Source organism: Cloeon dipterum, chromosome 3, assembly GCF_949628265.1.
Source record: "Cloeon dipterum chromosome 3, ieCloDipt1.1, whole genome shotgun sequence".
Taxonomy (NCBI): domain Eukaryota; kingdom Metazoa; phylum Arthropoda; class Insecta; order Ephemeroptera; family Baetidae; genus Cloeon; species Cloeon dipterum.
Window position 1 is genome coordinate 34,199,626 of NC_088788.1, and position 21,178 is coordinate 34,220,803.

The 21,178-nt window shown below is 45.0% G+C and overlaps 1 protein-coding gene across 7 annotated transcripts in view; it reads left to right on the top strand.

Moving 5' to 3' along the window:
* The window catches only part of pnt (pointed), a 44,079-nt gene that overhangs the window by 17,109 nt on the left and 5,792 nt on the right, over positions 1-21,178 (top strand). For 5 of the 7 annotated variants that reach the window (XM_065482206.1, XM_065482207.1, XM_065482208.1 and 2 more), the window contains 3 exons: positions 12,066-12,182; positions 15,591-15,791; positions 16,132-16,407. In XM_065482206.1, coding sequence (XP_065338278.1) covers positions 12,066-12,182; positions 15,591-15,791; positions 16,132-16,407 — 594 coding nt within the window. Of the gene's footprint in view, positions 1-6,592; positions 6,722-10,398; positions 10,543-12,065; positions 12,183-15,590; positions 15,792-16,131; positions 16,408-21,178 lie in introns of those variants that run through there. The other 2 variants (XM_065482211.1, XM_065482212.1) reach the window with 2 other exon arrangements.

Below are 21,178 nucleotides of genomic sequence, written 5' to 3' on the forward strand. Positions count from 1 at the left end.
ATTTATTTTTCCGGCGGCCAACGCTTGTATTTAAAAATAATTGGAATTCAAAAATAAAATTAAAACTTTATCCTTGGTTTTTTAATACAGCTTGTATATCCATCAGCTCCCTGGCGTTTTTTTTTGCCTCGATTTTAATTTTGACCACACTTCCCTGGCGCTGTAAATATTTATTCCTCTGGCTCACACGAATGCATCATTTTACAAAACCGCTTCTGTGAACCCTCGCGCTGGACTGTTGCAATAACGGCCGAGAAAATGTCACCTTTGTTTAGCCGTGGTGGCAGTTTATAAACGCCGAGACCGCGTGCAAGCTAAGAAAGAAAACAAACAGCTGCGAAGGAGAAGGACAAATTGTCTACTCTGCCGCGAACATAATGGTGGGCAGACGCAGCGAAAATCGGCCGTTTTCGAGCAGGAGACCTCTCACTTTTCGGCCGCGGACAATGGCAGCGAGCGAACGATCGAGAGAGCGAGAGAGAGAGAGAGAGGCAGAGGCGGGCCTAACAGCGCGGCGAGCACCGACCGGCCCTCGGCTGCGTGCGGCGGCGGCGGCACCGGCGGACCTTCCGAAGTCAATCTCTCTGGCCGGAAGTGGCTCTGGGCGGGGGCGCGCGTGACGTCAGCCCAAGTCGCTGGAGCGCAGATCCGCTGCTTGTCTCTCTGTTTTAAATGGCCCCTTTATGGCTGTAGCACCTGCAACGAACAATAACCCTCCTCTGATGGAATGCCCCGCTCGCTCCCTTCTGCCTCCCCGGACCGGAAACTCAGAGCCGATGGTGCCGCGCACGAAGGGTCTGTAAAGGGTCGGTTCTTCAGAGCCACCACCTGCCTGTCCTCCGGTCCGAACGCTCTACGTCAGCGTGCAAAGTGACGAGGTTGTGCTTTGTTCTTCAGCTTGAGCATTCATTAATGAGAGCTGATAGTATTGTTTGCTTAAAAAATTCTCATTCCTTTTTGCATCGTGCAGTGAAAAATCTATAAATTAATATATTGTGTTATTTTATCTCATATTTTGATGTTAACGGAAGCCTCAAAATGATTTATCGAAAAATAATCTAACAATAAGGATTTGATAAAACTATTTCTAGAACAGGAAGGGAGCAATGCTGAAATATGAATTTTGTTTGTCACTAATCCATTCGTTTAAAGAAATACAAGCGGAGCAAAATTTTTAATTTTAATAAACGAAAACCATTGTGTTTATGCACACAAGTTACTAAACAAGCTTTCACTTGCTTTTTAAATGCTTATTAATTTGTCCCTACGATGAACAATTCCAATTTTTCGCCCAAAAAAGAGGTTCCCTGTATCTGATTTATGTGGGCCAGTAGTAAGCAGTGTATTATTTCTTAAGTGTTTTGATTCGGCAATTGCGGTTTGATCGTACCTGGTATCCCGTTCCAATTTGATTGCTCAGGATGGCCGAGTTAATTATCCAGTTGTAAAACTGTGACACTCTTGTTGTACGTGCCTACATATACAGATTCTCACGCTAAAGGAGACATTATATTTATTTTAGGTGCTCATTACCAGGTCAAACACAAAACCTGAAAGTACCTCGCCGTCGGGGTCAGTCATAAATTAAAACGCTCATTCGGCCGCTGCCCTGGTTGAGCCATGTGAGAGCCGATTTTAATCTCGCGCGCTGCTTTAATATTTTTTTCTACTTCTCGCGTATTTAACCCGTCAGGTGAGTCATTTTGATGGTGATGCACGCATTCAAAAGTTAGTCATCCGAACGCATAGTATTCTGCCTGCTTTTCGGAACCTTGAAAACGCGAGCCGCGGCGCAGTACTATTTAGTCGGCGACGAATCGAGCAGCACAAGTAGTTGATTACTCGAAATTATATGCACACACGAAAGAGCTGCGAGAGCGAGGGGGAGGGCGGCCGAAGCTGCATCGGCCTGTCACACACACACACACACACACACACACGAGCGCGGAACCTTGAAAATTTTTAACTGTGGTACCTGGAACAGCGAACGCACCGATAAAGACTTGAAGCCAGCGCAGCCATTGTTGTGCGGCGCTGAAATTCTGTGGGTTTTATGGTCGCAAACGCACACACTCTCTCGTAATGGGCTGCGAAAAATCACAATAAAATTAATGAGCCGCCGCCGCCGCGATCTCTGTGCTGCCAACAGACGCGGCGGCGGTGGCAAATTTTCCAGGATGTTGTAAACATAATTGCTTCCTGACGACTTTTATTGGAAATGGATTCTTCGCCTGCAATCGACGTTCAGTGTGTGTGTGTGTGTCTTCTCTCGTTCGTGAGTGTGTGAGAAAACGCACTGCACAACAGCGTCGGTCTTGTTTCTCGACAAACAAGCTTTGACCATTAGTGCGCTGCGAGCTGCTTGTTTTATATGTATTTTCAGCGCGCATATCATTTAATGCTCGTTGGAGCTGCGATAAATCTCATCAAATGATACTCTTTTCAACCTTTAATTGCCGCTCCGTGTGATAATCCGTATGAAATTGCGGCGGCCAACGGTATCGTTCGCCATGTCTGCCATGGCCCACGAAATTTGATTTTTATCGCGTGAGAGCAGATCAGTGGACAGGAGAATTGAATTCAATTAGGACAGCTGCTTATTTGCTTTTCCATACTGAGGTATTAACAAAACCGTTTTATTAAGTTCAAGTCATTGCTCAAAATTAGACAAAAATTACCTAATTAATTGTAAGCTATTCTTTGAAAAAAAATCACTATCACTATTGTGTAATATTTGGTAAAAAAATAACATGTTTGTAGATGGCAATGGAGGCAGAAGAACAAGAATTAGTCATAATTTTTCCGTGGAAATTGATTCTGGTCAAAAACATGTTGAGTGATTATATTGACACATTACTTGTCGTTGAAATGTTTTTATATGTACGATTGCAATTATTTGGAAATCTCTCGTTTTGTAAAGCATTGATGACGATTAATTTGATTTCAGGCGTATAAAACTGAATCAGACTTTTGCGGTGGAAAAAAACTTGAGTCGCAAAATTATGTCGCAAAAATTTCGACATCACTAAGCCACTTCCTCATGTTTTTCATTATCAGATCAATTTACCATTTCTTGATCTCTCCTCAACTCTTCCCAGGTCCTAATAATACCGCCAAGTGGATAACATGGGGCCCGAGTGGCCAGGGTTGCATTTTGCTTATCACCCTTTTTTCATCACTGATTTTTAGTGGTTGTTACCACTCAAAATATTTACCAATTTCTTGCGCAAGAAATGAATTTTCCCATTTTTATCCTGTGAAAATCTAAAATTTACGGTGGGCGTGGTCAAAATTTCCTCTACTGTGCAGATTTTTTCGTTTAAATTGCCATTTTCTGCCTCAATTTCTCAAAAAACTTATCTCTGACCGTTTTTCAAGTCGAGGTCATTGGCAAATAGTAAGAAAATTATTGAAAACTGTAGTGCAAACATGGCATGCAAGGAACTGGTTAAAACGCGTTTTACCACTATTCTCTGCGTTTTTTTTAAATGCGGGTTTTTGCAACCCTGCGAGTGGCCGAAAAAGAGCTTGGGCCCAATGTGGACATCATCTTTTCCCTTCCCCGCACCGAGGTCCTTTATTTAAACGCCAGACATTTGTCCCTCCCTAAAGCCACTGGAAAGGTGCGAAAACAAGCACATTGAGCTTTTTGAGCATTTCTAGACACTTAATTAACCACCTTTTGCCATAAAACATATCCGAAAATGCTCAAATATCGTACACTGCAGTTAAATTAAATTTATAATGAAGAAAAAACAGGCGCTGCATATAGGAGCATAGACCTACGAAAAAGGTTCCACAGTCTAACCTCTCAAAAACATATTTGTTTTGCTTTTTTCCTGTTCATTTCTATCACACTTGAAGTAACGAGATCCCGACTTCCTAAGGGAATGAATGGGCTGCACGGACAAAGGCTGTCAGCACGCGCGTTCTGCTCGTCTGGACCACAACTTCCTGATCAATTTACGGCCGGTCCATTGAAGCGGGGGCAAAAACCCCCCGAGTGCGTGCCCCGGCACATGCCCCGAGCGGCCAAGAGGGCGGGTCAGTCTGCACACAGGCGCAATATTGTGTTGCAGTTGGTAGTATACGCTTGCATGATGCGGCACTATCTATTGTATGGTAATCCCCGTGCCATTACTCGTCGCAATCAGATTGGATGTGGTGAGGCGCGGAGGTCGGCGGGTCAATCAGAGCGTGAGCTTCCGCTTCTCCACCCTCCTGGCGAGCGAGCACTTTTTGTTTTTGCCTCGCTGCCGCACGCGTCTTCTCTTCCTCGTCGGGTCCAACGCCGTGTAGAAAAAACCCTTTCTGAACGGCTCAGCCTTTTACGAGATGATATACCTGAGTTTTTTGTTTGCCCCGTCTGCCCGGCCACTTAATTGACTACTGTGCGGCGGCGAGGCTTTTAGCATGTGCGCTTATGCGATGGAAAGAAAATAAGGTGAATGGAAGAAGAAATCAGGGCACGTGGGGAGGCGGCAGGAAGTGGAATCTATAGGAAATTTACGATCTGATAAAAGCAGGCGCGGTCTAATTTTGTCTTTTTACCCTCCTCCTTTGTGAGCGCGAATTTGTGAACGCTAAGGAGCTATTTTATGGAGGTCAAGAGGTTTTCACCTTTTTTATTGGTTGTAAGACAACACCAACATCATCCTCAATCCGTTTTCAGAGATCTGCTTCATTATTTCAAGGGCCCTGATTCAAATCAAAACTAGATGAACTTCACCGCAAACTATCTAATTTACAATTGCGTGTCTAACCATAAAGCACCTTGCCGATTAAGTGTGCGTTTGCCTCCGAAAAGCCGTGCGGATTCACACGCTGCGAGTGAGAACGAGATTTCTATCAACTGACTTTAAATTGAGGAAGGTTATTTCTGCAACTCGAGAAGTCTCGCGAAGGGTCAAAGCGAATCCACGCAGTCAAAAAACTTGTTGCTCATTAAATTGCCGATCTAAAAAAAATCTCATGATCGATTAGGTGGCCGCTCTCCCACGTTACTTTTAGCACAAATCCGCTCGGCGAAATCTCGGGTGTACATTTTCCCATCGTCTCGATCTCGCGCGGTCCATTTAAATGCTGGTGTGCGTAGTAGCGGTAGTGGCCGGCCGACTGGCGTCACCTGATTTGCCCTGTTTTAAGTAAGTGAAATGATAAAACGGCGGCCGCATCTTCAGCGAGCCTCCTCCCGAGAGAGAGACCGGTTGCAGCAGCCGCAGGCGCTTCTCACGGCCCACCGCTCCATTCATAACGAGTTCAAGCACATAAAAAACAGCCCAGGAAGTTATTATTATCATCAGGTGCTCGCAGATCCAATAAATATCCTCGCCAATAATTAAAAATAGCACTTTCTTTCTTTCTTTCTTTCTCATCTGATTTTGCTCGGCGCGGCGCACACCCTCGGAACGATGATGCGATAAGGGCGGCTGATTTCCTGACAGCCACTTCCGCCCCTTGGACGTGTCACCGATTTTATTTGAGGCCTGGTGTGCAGCCTCTGCGCGAGTGTGTGCGCGCGTGTGACGTCACAGGAAGAGGCTGCACTCATCTTTTACTACTACATATGTGAAACCCGAGACTTCTTCTCCAGCGGCACCAACCAGCGTGTTCCTTGGCTTCATTCATTCATTCCAGCTCCTCTTTAGCCGTGCTTTCTCACGCGCCAGGCAGAAAAATATATATCTGAACGAGTCGAATTCGTTCTCCGTTTTGGCCGGGACGCCAAATCTCGCGAAGGAAATAATTAGCACTTTATTACCGCCGCCACCGCCGCGCGACGTCCATAAATAATTTTATTTATGCTCGCGTGCAACGCATACGTGGTATAAATCGGCCTGTCAATTATTTGGCAGTGCGGGGAAACTGTGATTCGGGGAGGAAGTTGGTCGTTTGCCGAATGAATGAAATGGAGTTTTAGGTGTGCAAAAGAAGCGATCGTAAAAATCGGTACTGTTAGAGAGAATAGGAGGCTTTGTCCCAAGATGAGCCACTTCCTTTCAGTCTTGACAGTATGCAGTGTGGAACCATGCTATCACGTTTAAAATATCAAAAAAAAGGAAAAGTTTTTAATTGCAGCACGTTCGACATTTTACTGATAAATTTAATGAAAATTTAAAACCACCAAAGCTGTGATTAATTCTGTTAACTCTGAATTTCAAATTACCCTTTGTTCAAAATCAACAGCTCTATTACACACCTTAAAAAAGCAAAACAAAAAAGTGCAATTTGCAATTTTCTCTGTTTACTTAATCAAGATTAAAAGCTATCTCTTGCGGGTCCAGTTACGATTCAGCGGCGGGGAAAAGTAGCCTGGCTAAGTGTTTTAATTAAAGAGCAAAAGCGCTCACACGTCAAAAATTAATTTCGACGCGGCGGCGAAAAAGTTACTTTCGTGAAGCAGAGCGGCCGCGGCCGGCTGTTTACATTAAATCTTTATTTACATGGAGGACGCGCTGCTCTGGTCTGAAAGGGTCGTCTTCTTGGTCGATTTGTTTTGGTCCTGCGGGTCACTGCTCGGGAGGAGTGGGGCTCGTTCGTTTGGTTCGTTCATTCATGGCAGCGTGGAGGGGGCGCGGGTGGCGCAGGTCCTCGTCGCGCTTCAACATCAGTCGAGTCTTGGAAGCGGTGCTAGAGCGAGCGATGAAGTAAGTGATGCTCGTCGAATGCTGGGAGCCCGCTATGGGAATTAAAGTCATGAAGGGCCTGATGCAGAAAAGAGGTGAGTTTCCACTGAAACAAAAGGGCGAGGCCGGCGACTACAAAGCGCGCCTGGCTCGCCTCTTGTTTGCTTTTTCCGCGCCTTTGCTTTGACACCTGGAGTGACACTTTATTCTCTCGTCGACGCTCTTTTCTCCCGGGGCCACCGCGCAGTCAGCCGAGGTCACCTTTTTATTTTAATTACGGCCCAACACAGACGTATTCGTTTATGACCACGTCTGCCCCGAAACGTCAAATTACCGGCCACTCGCTCAGCGCTCAGTTTGGTTTTCGCAACAGCGTAAATCGTTTGTTGCTTAGTTATTTTTCTAATTGTTTCCAAACTGTTTTCTTCACTTTTATGTTATCCATTTCACATTGTGCCGTAATTTGAATTAGAAAATGTTTTAATGCATATTACATACTAACATGCGCCTTCAATTCTCTCAATATTTCTCAATTTGTTTACTATGGAATTAGAATTTCACAGTTAATTTGTTAAATTGAAACCTAATTTTTTTACTTTTCATATGATCTTGAATACAAATTTTAACAAATCGGGGGGTTCCCTTTCAATTATGGCTTTTACACGGTTTTCGGACTCCAACACTTAATCATCCACCAATCAAACGCCACATCCGGCTTATTATATTAAAATACTCGCCGCTTTATAATTGCGCTTATTTTTTCCACTGGAAAACGGTGGGAAAGTACTATTGAAGCGCACAGACAGGACTCGCACTTGTTTTGAGTTGAATTATGACGCGCAGGTGTGCAGTCTGGTGAAAAATAACGATTAAAATCAGTCGCTTCAAACTTCATGCGACGGGCAATGCTGTAAAATTTGACTTTTTCAGCGCACACACAAAAAGCATAATCATTTCACACTTTTTTGCTCGATTGCTGTTGCGTGCTCGGTGCGAAAAATGTTGGCCGAAATGGCCATAGCGTTATTGCCGCGCGCAGACAGAACGAGTTGAGAATCAACAAGTAAGTGCGCGGCCGAGACATGCGATGGGCCTTCGGCTCGCCGCGCGGAGTGTGGCTCATGTTTGCCGAATGAATGAAGAAAAACGAGTCGAAAGCCGCCTTTTACGGTTGTCTCAACTAACAATAAGCCAGCAAATTGCCGGCCGGTCCCCGTGCAGAAATATTTGCCAGGCGTGTGTGTTGCAAAACAATTTTTTCTGCGCCGTGTATCGTCTCTATTTGCTCGGCTGCCTTTCCCCGCCCATTCTCCATGCTGGTGCTGAATGAATCGCCGATCGTACAGCCTAATAAGGGTGAAAATTCGGTCGCTGAATTTTTATTCATTGACATTTCCTGCTGAGAGGAAGAGAAGTCGGCGACGTGTCGCGCATATCGATCCGCCAAGGTGTGTGTGTACCCTGAGCGCAGGTGCCGCTGCCGCCGCCGCGCTGGCCATCTGACCCCCGAGTCGGTTGAATCAGGTGGCCCAACCGTCGCTTCCAAACACCCGTACTAGTGCACCCCTATTCTCACATAATTCCTCGCTAATTAAGCTGCTTTCAGGCTGGCAATTGAGGTGAGACGTTTAAAGTCCAACGGACGTTTTAGCCGAATTCAAAGAATTAATAATTGTTGTTTGTAGAAATACAACACAATTCAAGAGAATAGATAAGAACAGCAACAAAAAAGGCTGAAAATATTTTATTTGGTGAAAAGTTGCTTAAAAAACTAATAAACAATTATTTGGATATTTAAAAACAAATTAGGTATTGGATTAATTTTTAATTTTTGGTAATTTAAATTCATATTTTCCTCTTTGACGAATTTTCTCCAGTCTCATGATAAATTTTCTCCCACATAAAACATTTAAATAGATACGCATAAGCACTGTTTGTTTTCTTCCCTTTAACTTGTGATTTTCCTGTTTCCTTTTCCTTTGGAATGCCGTTCATCCGGCAGATCACCTGTTCTACCCGCTCTCGCCATCAGCTACTTCCAGTTCCTCTTGGTCACTGGTGTGTGTGTGTGTGTGTGTGTGTGTGTGTGTGTGTGTGTGTGTGTTTATATACTAAATCGACTTTGTTCGACTAGATTTTTACGCACATTTTATTTGAATAGAACGCGTTCAACTCCCGCTGAGTTGTTATCTGCGGACAACACTCGCTCGGAGTGGGCGCAAATTAAGTGCTCGTTAGGCTAATCGCTGGTGCCCAGCCAGCTTGCTTAACAACCAATGCTGATTTGCTTTTGGTTGGATGTTCCTCACTCATATTTCAACACTGTTTGTCGCTTTCCTCCTTTTAACAAGCCAAAAACCTCGTCATGTTTGAGGCGATAAGTGTCGAGAAATGCAAAACCGCATCAACCAAAATGCCGCGCGTCTTATCGCTCCTAACCAAACGTGTTTTTTTCCACGATTTCAATTGTGCGCCTGCATATTGGTTGATAAAGTCTTTCGATTCCGAACTCTGCGTTTTGCCTTATCCAATATTGTTATTTTAGGAGATTTATATTATCAAGCAAACAACAACCGATTCGTGTTCGAGAGTTTTAGTCCGTTGTTGAACGGTGTTTCGGAACCAAGCAGCGTCTGTAATAATAAGCTAAGACTTCGATGGCGTTTTGTTCTTGCGAGAGGTCCACCCAAGTGCGAGGAAGTTGATAAAGCCGCGGCCAGATAAGGCTTCCTGTGGCGAGGCGTGTTTTCTGAGTTCTGCCTCGCTAATCACGCCGCCCCTTTCAGTGCACTCGCGCTGTTCGACTCTATTGGCTCTGTCGTCTTGTGTACAGAACATTTACATAGGCGATCAATCGGTTGGAAAAATAAGACAGAGAGTAGAGGAGCTACCGAGCGAGCGAGCGAGTGATTCATTCGGCTTTGAATAGGAATCGAGAGCCAATGAAACGAAAGAGTAGGGAGAGCTGGAATTATTGTGTGACGAACGACACCGCTCTCAACTCTTTTAACATGACAGAATTTTAAAATATCTGTCTCTACAATTCTTGAGTTGACTTTGGAAATTACATATGAGAGACTTGAATGAGCGTTGGGAGTGCATCGAGAGAAAAATGCCTGGAGTTTTTAATTTCCAGTTTACTCCATTCATTCAAGAAACTTCAAAGGTGATTTATTTTTCTTTTTGCAGCAATTTGTACTGATGTGAATGATGTAATTGAATTTAACTGATCGGGCAAAAAACTCGTTCTGCAACCGCACCGCCAACGAACGACTGCAATTACCGAGAAGCATGCGTTCCGCCGCAATTATGCACTGCGCATTTTGCCAATTATAAAGTGCTCTTCATTTCTGTGTTTTTATTTTGCGCCAGGCACAATGCGTGGCGCGTTAATAAAACTCTAAATAAAAAAACACGCATTACAGCCCTCACTGAGCCGTTAAGTGGTGTCTCTGCGTTTCATTTCACCAGCGGCCGAAGTTCGTTAAATAATTACACGAATGCAGAGCAAAAGCTAGGCGCAGGTGGTTTTTTCTTCTGAGACTCCAAGCCGCCGAAGCAAACTGCCGCGAAACGTTTAGAAATTAAAGAAAAATTCGCCAGTGTTGAGCAATCAGGGTTGAAAATCCCCTCTCTTCCGGGCCCGAAACCGCGAAGGGGCCCAGTGGAGGCCCACGGGGCCCGTCGGGAGCGGGAAGGCAGCAGGCAGGCGAGACCGCGCGCCATGTGTGGGGCAGGTGAGGCGAGCCACCTGCGCCTCGCGCGCTCTCACAGTTTCGCTCGTGCCGTGCTCCCGCTCGTGTCTCTCGCCGCAATGCTCCACCAAATGGGCCCCCAAGGGCCCCTCTAGTCGGAACCCCGTGCATATTTTTCGGCATGAGAATCTGCGGATAAACTGCAAGGCCCTTCGAAAGAGGCAAGTCTCCATATTAATTCTGGCATTCATTCTGGCATCCAAATTTTGTCTCTGGTAAATGCGTGTACATATCACTACTTGATTCAAACTGTTTGCAATTTTTATATTTTCTCAGAACAACTGAATGACGAGCAAAGTACTATATCGTTGTGCTATATTCCAAATATTCACTCAGATATTTCATGAATGTGTTAGTGCGGCGTGTGAAATAAATTAGTCAGTCAATATTTAGTTAAATTCTTATTTGTAGACAGATATTTTATTATTATTGCTTAACAATTAATATAAAATATTACATCAATCATAATCTCATAGATCAGTTTACTTTGAAATTTGATTCAAGCTTTTTGATTATCAATATTTACAGTTTTTGGATTATGTACAGAATCAAACTTGAATGTCTTCTGTATTACAAAACTATATGAAATTGAGTTATAAGAGCCACTTGTTAGCTAAGATGTAATATGATTGAAAGATCGATACAAATACCAAGGCTCTTTTATTCACTGTTTGTTTTGAAGAGTTTTCGACATTATTTTTATCTTTTAAACCCTCACGAGAGATAAATGTGTTCAAAACAAAAATCAAAATGCATGTGAAGGTAATCCTTTCAATTTTTTACCTCTCTATATAGACAAAGCTGTCTCCACTTTACACTCTAACTTTTGCATCTGTTTCTTTGCAAAGCGAATTCAAACAATCAAATTAATGGCCGCATTTTATCGCTCTGCAAACTTGCCGGCTGATCGTATACGCGGCCAACAGCTTGCTCCTAATATGCAAATCGACTTTGGCACGTGAGGGTTCGATGTTATACTGATGAGCCAAATTGTGATATTTCTCTCTTGGTTTTGTAGAATTAAAATTCGTTTTTATTCGCGAGCAAAATTTAATTGTCTCCTGTTACTCAACATCTTATCAATGCAATTTTTCGTCCTTTAACTCGATTGTAGGCTGTGACAGCAGGCGCTTTGAAGCTGAAGTTTCGGTCTCATGTTATCACGTAAGAGGACACGCACGCCTTTTTCGGATATTATACATTATGATGGGTGCATCATGCTCCTGTTGACTTCTTGTGCCACCACATATGCGCCCCATCTGCGTCTCACTCAGCCCATATGCATTATACGCTACTCCTGACGCATACCTTCCCCTGACCTAATAGTCTGTCTGCGCGCACGTATTAAAACGAGAACATATGCTCAAGATTATACACGCACGCTGCCAGCACAAGATCTTTCAATGCAGCGCCACACGTGTCGTGCATTTACCCGGAAAATTTGTTATATTTTTTATTATCGCTCGACGAAACCTACCATATTAGTTCGGCTGATAACACTCGACGTTGGTCATTTTATCAAATGAATAATTAAAACCAACGCTATACTGGCTCACTAAACGAACTTTTTTGCTGAATGCCAAGGTTCGGGTCTCTGCCCTTTGCGATAACTTTTATTTATTGCCTTGAATTGTTTTTATCACTCACACACGGTATTTGATTTTCTTTTCTCTGCGTGTTTCAGACATCCCAACTCAGGTGCCCCCGTTGACACCGGGCACCAACAAAAAGATGACAGAGGCCCTGAAGGCGTCGTTCGCTTCTTGGGAAAAGGAGCAGGTCCACTTGATGATTCCAAAGGGTACGTGTTCGAAAAAATTTCCATTTTTCTTAGCAAATCACACTACAGAGGAGCTTGGGCTACCTTTCCGCCTCCCCACATTAATGTCTTTGATTGAAACGCCAGACATTTTTTTAGAACCTCTGCACAGCACTTCCCGTGGGCTATGAGCTCACTGGGTCCCAGGCCCCAATAAGACCGCGAGCGGATAACATGGTCCCTGAGTGGCCCGAGTGGCCGCAAAGGAGCTTGGGCCCAATTTGGCCATCTTTTCGCCTCCACGCACCGAGGTCTTTTATTTGAAACCCCAGACATTTATCCATAAAGCCGCTGGAAAGGTGCGCAAACCAGCAATTGGCGAGTCGGCGCCGGTGCGCCTCCCAGCCCGTTGAGCTATATTTGAGTCACTAAACTAACCACTTTTTGCCATCTCTGACATTGGGTAGCCAGTATTAGATCTCGGAACTGCTCAAATACCTCCCATCGCTTTGACACTCCTGAGAATGTCTTAACAACGGATTTGTCCCTAGAGCCGCTGGAAATGTGTGAAAACCAGCTAGTGGCGCCTCCTACCAGCCTGTAATTTTACCATCTCTGACATCAGGCAGCTAGTAATAGGTCCCCTACCTTGACACTGCTAGCAATGTCTTTTAGAAATTGAAACCATTTAGTATACTGGTTAATCCCGGAAAATTAGCAAACTGATTGTGAGTTTCCTTTAACGTATCTCTAGCTAGTTTCTCTCTAGCAGACTTGGGAATGAAGTCAAAATCAATTAATTTATCGATTTAAATACCTTACCAAATTTATATTATTTCAAATTTAATCTCGTTGGTCGGATTTATTCATCTATTCGTCAGGTTGTCTCCCAACTGACGATTTGCTAATTACGAGGACAAGTCCGTTAAATTTCCCCTCCTCGCGTGAAAACTCTTGAACGGAATTATTAAATTTTCAAGCCACTTGTTGCATACACATTGTGTGTTTATCGCTTGAGCGTATATGCATATATGCAGAGTGCTACGGCGCGCTAACAGGTTGGCGTCGGTGCGATGGAAACAACGGCAGCGGGGGGTTGGGGTTCCGAAGGGGAGCGCGCTAGATTAATCAAAGTCAAGTGCAATTAATTGCTCTCTGGAATTGGATTCAATTTACGGGCAAGTACGCAGTAGCTCAACTGTACTTCGTGGTGGATATAGATTCAATTCGCAATTTGGGGAGGAAGAAAGAGGAAGCAGTGCGTTTTGCATATTAGTCATTTCGGACGCGCCGTCGAAATGCCTTTTGTGCGCGCGGGCGCGAGCTGACTGTCTGAGCGAGAGCTCAATATGAAATATTATACATTTCCTATAATATGTGACATCCATTAATTAATGCAGACCCTGATGTCATGCGAGGGGACGCGTCGTGCATGCCTAAAGTCGCGCCGACTAACTGCTGAATGCATTGAACGAGAGAGAGAAAGAGAGACGCGCCGTCGCACGTAACGCCGGGCAACCGTCAGCGATGCACTCGAAATGTACAATTAATATCGGAACGCTGTAAATTTAGCAACATTAATGTGCCGCTTATGCATAAAATATACTTCGAGTTTCGCAACACTTCAAACAAAGTAAAAAGTTAAAAATATGTGTTTGCCGCCGTGGTTACACCCAAAAACTGGCTTTCATAATTTAAATGTCAGAGTAAGAGAGAGAGAGAGAGAGAGAGGAAAACAAACGGTGCGTTTTCAAGGTATATACACCATATTATTTGCCCTGTCGCAATCTCGCGTCTGGCGGTTGATAAATTCCCGCGAGTCATCTTTGTCGCAACTCGGCCGCCGCACAATGCTCTCCGCGCGGCGGTATTAGCAATTCGCTGCGTGGTGATGGCCGCGTCGGCGGCTTTGTGTGCCGTGAGCTGAGCACCAAAGCAAGGCCTGCTCTGGACCGCGCGTGGTTCGGCGCGAAAGGGTTGGGCGGCGCGCGTTCGGAGCCAATGCGCACAGGCCCCGCCTCCGGCGAGGTCAAGGGTCCAGCCGTGGGAAGACGCGCCTGACCCCCGCGCGCGATGCTCGCTCGCTGCACTGCACTTCTTCGCTCGCTGCTCGAAACAAAGAGAAGAGAAAGAAGCGAGCGCGCGCGATTTATTCATGATGGCAGTTTTAATGTTGGCCGTGCGCCGCCGAGCGGAACAGTAATGATACTAGGCAAGGACAAGACGTGCGAGCCGTCTGCCTGCCTGCCTGCTTTTTCCTTGAGACTCTTCGCCGAAATTAGCAATCAAGAACAGTCCTGACACGTGGTCGTTAATTGTAATTTGTTGCTCGGCGCAAGAAAGCGGATTTTGCAACATGCGCACCCACCATTTGGATTTTTCCTCTGACGTCGAATTGCAAATTGATTTGGAGAATAGGCGCGGTTCAAGTTATTTATTCGGAAATAAACCAATTGTTTGTTAGTTTCCGCTGACGAGGAAGTTTTATTGTTATGGGAAATTTCTCCATCTTACTATTAGAAACGGCGATTTTTTTATTGTTCTTCGCCGTAAATAAATAATTTTCTTTCCTGCCAATTCAGCATCGAAAGTAGATTTTATCTTCAAAAAATATTATCTTTCCTTTGCGGATTGAGGTCGCTGAAAGACGCAAATCAATTAACGTCTTTTTATTTCCCTCTGTTCTTGGAAAGCACGTAAACTGCTATCAAAGGTGTGTGTTTAAAGCTATGGTTGAAAACACAAATCCATTTTATGACAAGTAAACGCCCTGCTTGAATAAACAGTAATGAGAAAGCCGCTAGAATGGTTGAAATTTTTTGGAATGAATATATTGCACACTCGTACTCGTGCGGTTTGGTACTCGTGAACCCAATTGAGCATGCATTGCTATGCAGTCCCGTTATGGAAAAATTGGCATTTTCTTCTATAAAGAAAGGCCAATCATAACGAAAAATCAGCAGCCGCTCTCCATTCGAAAAACAACATTAGGCACTTGAATTTTTGCTGAGAAAACATATCGCGGCGTGATCGAGTTTGAAAAATGCATCGCATCTAATGGGCCTCTCAGCGTCGGTTTTTCCCCGTCCGACCCTTTGTTGGCGGAACACGTGTTGTGATATCTCGATCCTCTTGATGTCCCTTTCTCTCAAAACGAAAACCAGCATCGAGCGCACAATGTTGGATTGAAGGGGCTAGTTGATTGTTGCAACTACCCCAGCAGCGTTACGGGGCGGGACAGGCTTCTGGCAGAGACCCATTGATCTCGGCAGGGCCTGAATAGACCACTCGTCACATCAAGCACTCACTACATCATGTTATGGTATGCGTCCCCCATTCATGCGCGCCAGCCAAGAGGAGAGAGCGATGATCATATTGCCTCCATTATGCATCCAAACCTACAGCGTTTTTATAAACTAACGAGTTTCTTTTATTCCTTTTTGATTGCAGATCCGCGGCTGTGGACCGAAGCCCAAGTGTCCCAGTGGCTGCACTGGGCCACCAGAGAGTTCTCCCTCGAAGGCATGGGCTTGCAGCAGTTTAACATGCGTGGCCGCGACATTTGCAGCATGGGCAAAGAGGCGTTTCTCGGTCGGGCGCCACCTTTCATGGGTGATATCCTTTGGGAACACTTGGAGATTCTCCAAAAAGGTATATAAGTTTTTCTCTATTAACTGTTGTTAAATCGGATATGAAATCACGAAGCCGCACCAGTTAGTCACCCTTTCCGCTGGAGTCCCCCCGTCAATTGACTCGGAACGACGCGTCTTCACAATAAATTCTCAATTCCCCCAATCCATTCATTTTGACACCCAGAATTTACTTACACCGGATTTACTCCCGGAGCGCGCTCTGTTGCTTGTAAACATTAAATTGACCCTCGACCATGGGGGCCATAAAGTCACACTCATCTCGCCCACATGGTCTCCCCCAGGCGCAGCTTAATCGCTTTTTAATTCACGCCCCGACTTGCTTTTATTCTTTTCCGCAGATGTCGAAAGGGACCGAATCATCTCGATGGAGCCCACTTTCGAGTCCTGCGTGCCTGATCTCACAGACATACTCCCCCAATACACTTCCTTGGGTCATGAGCCCCTCAAGGCCATCCACATAATGGGGAGCGCTCCGTCGGCGCCCTCGGGCTCCGTCGGCGGCGGCACCCCACCGCCCCACCCCACGCCCAACGGCCCCATGAGCGCGGCTTCCTCGTCCGGCTCTGGAAGAGGCCTCCACAGTTCACCCTCCTCGTACCTGGCCTCAGAAACAGGTGAGTTTCGAATTTTTCCTTAAATTGCGGTTCCGTATATTCTATTTTTGTTATCTTATTTTTCGTTTTCTTGAGGAAACCTCTTCTGGGAATCCCTTAGGAAATCCCACTGCACGCAATCAAAACGAGAAAACAAAATTAATGGACGCGTTGGCTCAACGCTGCGCGCAGAGCAACAAGTTGTTGAAATTTACTTTTAGCTGTACATTAGTGAATACATGCAAGCCGACTCCTCCATTTACTAGCTCGCGCGCCGCATTTGACGGACGAGTCCTGCTCCTCGGCTGGAAACAATGCCCTGAAATCCCTGCGACCAGTGAGCGACTCTCTCGACCTCTACCTGAATAATTGAGCACAAAATGGCGCCGCGCGGGGGAGGGAGCACCAAGCGTGGCGGCCTCGGCACCAGTGACGGTGCTCGCAGCTAGCCGGCCGTGACCAAAGCCTTTCCATTTTGTGCAGTAATTAAAACTAACGCGCGCACTGCTTCTTTTCGAAACTAAAAATAAAAATAAAATACCGCCGACAAATTATGCTTTTCGGGTAAGCGGTACATTTTTTGGGAAAGGACGGAAAAGGAAACAAGCTGCCTCGCGGAGGAAGTGCATTCAAATCACCGCTACTGCGCTATCTATGACACTTTGGTGCGAAACAGAAATCTACACAGAAGCTGATTATTGCACTGCAAAGACAAGGAGGAAAATCTTTTGTCTTTTATTGTGTGAGCTGGATTTCGGCTTTAATCGCGGCGAGACACGCGAAATTTCACGCGAGCTGATTTATATTACTCACACTCTCGGATTTACAAGCTGCTTACATCATTCGCCGCTCTCAAAATCTCCTGAATATTTATGAAAATAATTTACAACCCTCTCCGCAGGGTGAATGCCTGAAATTCCTCGAATTATGAACGCAATAAACTTTCAGTTTGATTCCAAATAATCCTCAGAAGTTGCGCACGTTCTGCTTTTTAAGTTGACGTAGACATATTTCTATTAAATTTGTTTTTCCTTGTTTAATCCTGCGCATTTGTTCCACTCTTGTGGCTGATTGTTGTGAGTCATGATGACAGATTTTCTTGGCCTTTTGCGGATATTCGGAGCTGTCTCCTTGAGTCATAATTTATTATCTCGTTATCACTGCGGGTTGCATCGCAGCTAGAGACGCTCGAGCGCGAAACAGAAACAATCGTCAAGCTGCAGTTCCATTTATTCGGCTGCTATCTCTCGAGCAGGAAGTTCTGAGACACAAAGATAATTCGTCGGCACCACTCAATAAATTTTCAGCGCGCGTGATTGTGACGAGAGCTGCGGCTGCTTCGCGTGCGCCAGCGAAACCAAAAGTCGTGTGTGTGTGTGTATTATGTTGGCTCGTTACAGCATCACACACACAAAGAGACAAAAAGAGGCATTATTACATTTATTATACCCAGCGCGTTTAGGAGCATTATGTTGGTCCACATTATATGTATTTGTTTCAACTCGAGTGTGTCCGAACGCGCCTATTATTCTAACAATCCTCCGCGCCGCGAGTAGTGGGATGAGCCAGGCTGCTCCCTTTCTATCGGATTTCGGCGTCTTTAGTGTATCCTCCGCAGAGCCGCCAAGCAGCCGCAGCCGCATCGCAGCAGTACCTGGCACAAAGTTCTCGGTAGCGAGCGGCTCGGCTCTTTTGCGCGTAATTGCGGGGCAGTAAAAAGAGCGCCGCCGTGGTCCAATTTACGCGTGCCGATTTTGGCGGCCGCTGGATGCTGTGGAAAGGTGAGAGATACACATACACTTTTAATTCTCCTCGCGTGTCTCATTACGATAATTTATCGCCTATTACTTAGAATAATATTTATTGCTCGGCGCACGAAAGCAAAGTGTGTGTGTGTGTGTATGTGTGCACTGGTTGCGGCCGCGGCTAGCTCCTCGGGCGATTTTGTGCACCGCGCGCGCTTGAAAGACGAGCCGAACCACAGGAAGCGGGAGACAAAAGAGTGAAAAGAGGAGCTTCCTGACACGTGCGGCTGTGCCACCTGAGGAATGGTCGTCACATCCGCCGCGCGCACGTAGGGCAGGTCGGTGCGGGGGTAGCTTCGCGGCTCATTATTATTTCAGCACGCTTAGCACCGAAGCGAGCGATTATTTTGGATTTTTGTCATCTGGCGGCGCGCATATCGTGTTTCAAAAGTGCGTTTTCTAAGGGGGTGGGGTTTTTTCTTTCGCTTTTGCATTTTCTTCAAAATAACTGTGCAAGCAAGAAAGTATTGTTCACCTTCCTGGGGGCCGTGTCTCGTTTCAATTTTGCTCTGTTCACTCCAACAACAGAAATAAAAAATACAAAATTGAGAAATAGCGATTAAAGATGCATTAGACGCAGTATACGGAGAAATTTCATGTAAATTTATCTCGTGTGTATACAATTAATTTACCATTTCGCGGATGAGTGAAACTGCTGCTCAGGAGCACTTACTTTCAAAAGTGTGATTTGCATTTTGGCACATCCACATGGCCAGCTATCGACGCATATAAACACGCGGCATCGCGACGGCTGTTCATTGTTTGCATATTGCATCGGCTGAGCTGCTTTTTTTATCGCGGCAGCGTGAATATTTATATCGCATTGTCAGGAACAGAAGTGGAGCGATCCAAAGAACTTCCCGTTCACTTCCCCCGCGCGATCAAAAGAAAACAATTCAGCCTTTCTTTCTTTCTTTTTTTTATGTATTTGAACGCATCTGACCCTTTCTTGAAGACAAGTCCAGGTGCGCGTCATGTCTCTTTCACTTGAGGGGTGGAGCCGCCCCTCGGCAGACAGGGAGGGAGCATTTTTAAGCGCACGAGACAAAACGCGCGCTTTGATTCGTTTTGATTGGCACACGCGATGAAAGGCCTAAACAAATATTTGGCTCGCGGCCTGTTAACATTTTTCTCCGTGTTAGCACGCATCATCGAGTTCATTGGGGGATGACCAGGCGGGTGGAAGTGCTCAAGTGGCTCCTTCCTCTATTATTTGATCGCGAGAACAGGGAGAAAATATTGGTTTTATTGCTACTGACACGACATTGCTGATAAAGAGTTTAGATCGTGTTTTTTTAACTGTAAAGATTTTTTGTGTCACTATTTACCCTCAAGAGTGGCTGTGAAATGTAAACGGCTTTTCATTTGGAAAATGGCCGACTTTTTAGGTCAATATAGTCATTTTTAGATGGATGTTTTAGTTGATTTTTCCTTGAAAACTTTCCATGCTGCTGTTGAAGGGAGTTCTTTTTATTTTAAAGCAACAAATTAAGTAACTATGTGTCAATAAACTATTTTATAAAACATTACTAGAAATCCCCCTCCAAGAAAAGCTTAAAACCCCTAAAAATTGCTATACTTAAAAAAACCATTAGGGCTTTTGTAAACTAACTAAAGATTTTGTCTACTGAGAGCCTGTTAAAAAAACATATTTGAAACAATTTTTCGATTTTTTTGTTTAAATGGCTCCGATTCGTGCTCATTTGGTGCTATCATGAAGTTTGAAAGGTCAGACAAGTTATCAGCCGTCTAAATTTCGCATCCCTGTTGCAAATTAGCTCCCTCGAACTCTCCGCAAAGTCTCCCCCGGTGCGAGCGAAAGAACAAAAGTCGGCCGCGTGCAATATAAAACGCGCAACTTGTTTGCCAAAGCGCAAAGGGTTGCCGATTTCGCGCACCCCCGACCCGTTCGATGGCTTCAAAAGGCGCGCGCGGATCAAAGGATTATTACGCGCGGCGCTCACTTAATTAATTTGAGCGCGTGTATTGTTCCTCGGGTCACGCTTTCTCGCGGCGGCGGCACCGCATGCAGCAGCAGCAGCTCTTTCGGCTGACGTAACGATTGTGCCTGCCCGCCGGGTGTGTCCCCCCGCCGCCACCGCGCCGCAGGAAGTGCCGTGCGTGGCAGCTTCCGAGCCTCTGCCGATTTTCCACCGCGCCAGTGTAGTCTCCCATGGACCATGTACATTGACTACCTCGACTATTTCTTGCCCTTTTCCCGCGATGCAGGTAATTTAACGGGGCAATTATTGTTGAATGAACGGGGGTGGACGCTAACCTTTTTCCTCTCGTCACACACGCGTGGTTTGTTTCGTTTCTCCCCAGGAGTGTTTTTGTTCGCTCGCAGGAGGAAACGGAAAGTGCTTTCCTGATTGATTTCTACGCACTCTTTGTTGAATAACAGGACAATGAGTTGTCTGTCATGACCCAGTGCCGCGGTTTTCCTACATGAATCATAGGCAATTTATCAAACCCAATGAGATTAATTTGATTTGAAGTTAAAAGCAGCTTCGGTGTGTGATTTTTTTGCGTTTTGATGCTGATTTTTGTTTCATTCGTCGATAAATAAGAGCTAATGCACCTTTTTCTATTTCATTTGCTAAACCGAATGATATTTAAAAGTATTCCAAACACTTGTAAGATAAAATAACAGCTAACAATTTCAATTGGAAAAAATATGGTGAAAATATTGACTAGTTTGATGCAAAAATAATAATTTCACATCGTTTACTGCCTGATTTTTTACCTATAAATCGGGTTTTTAGCATTTAGAAATAAATTTAACAAGTCAAGTGATTTTTTTTTTATCTGCTAAATTAATCTCCATTATTTTATAAACTAGCCGCATTCGATTTCAAATTCGAATTTAACCATCAGCGATTCGCAACGAGGCGGCAGTTAATAAATTTCAATCCTCTTGGCAGTCACTTCCCGCAGAATTAAAATCATAGAGCGCAGTTTGAGCGACGTTCGTTTTAATGTTGTCC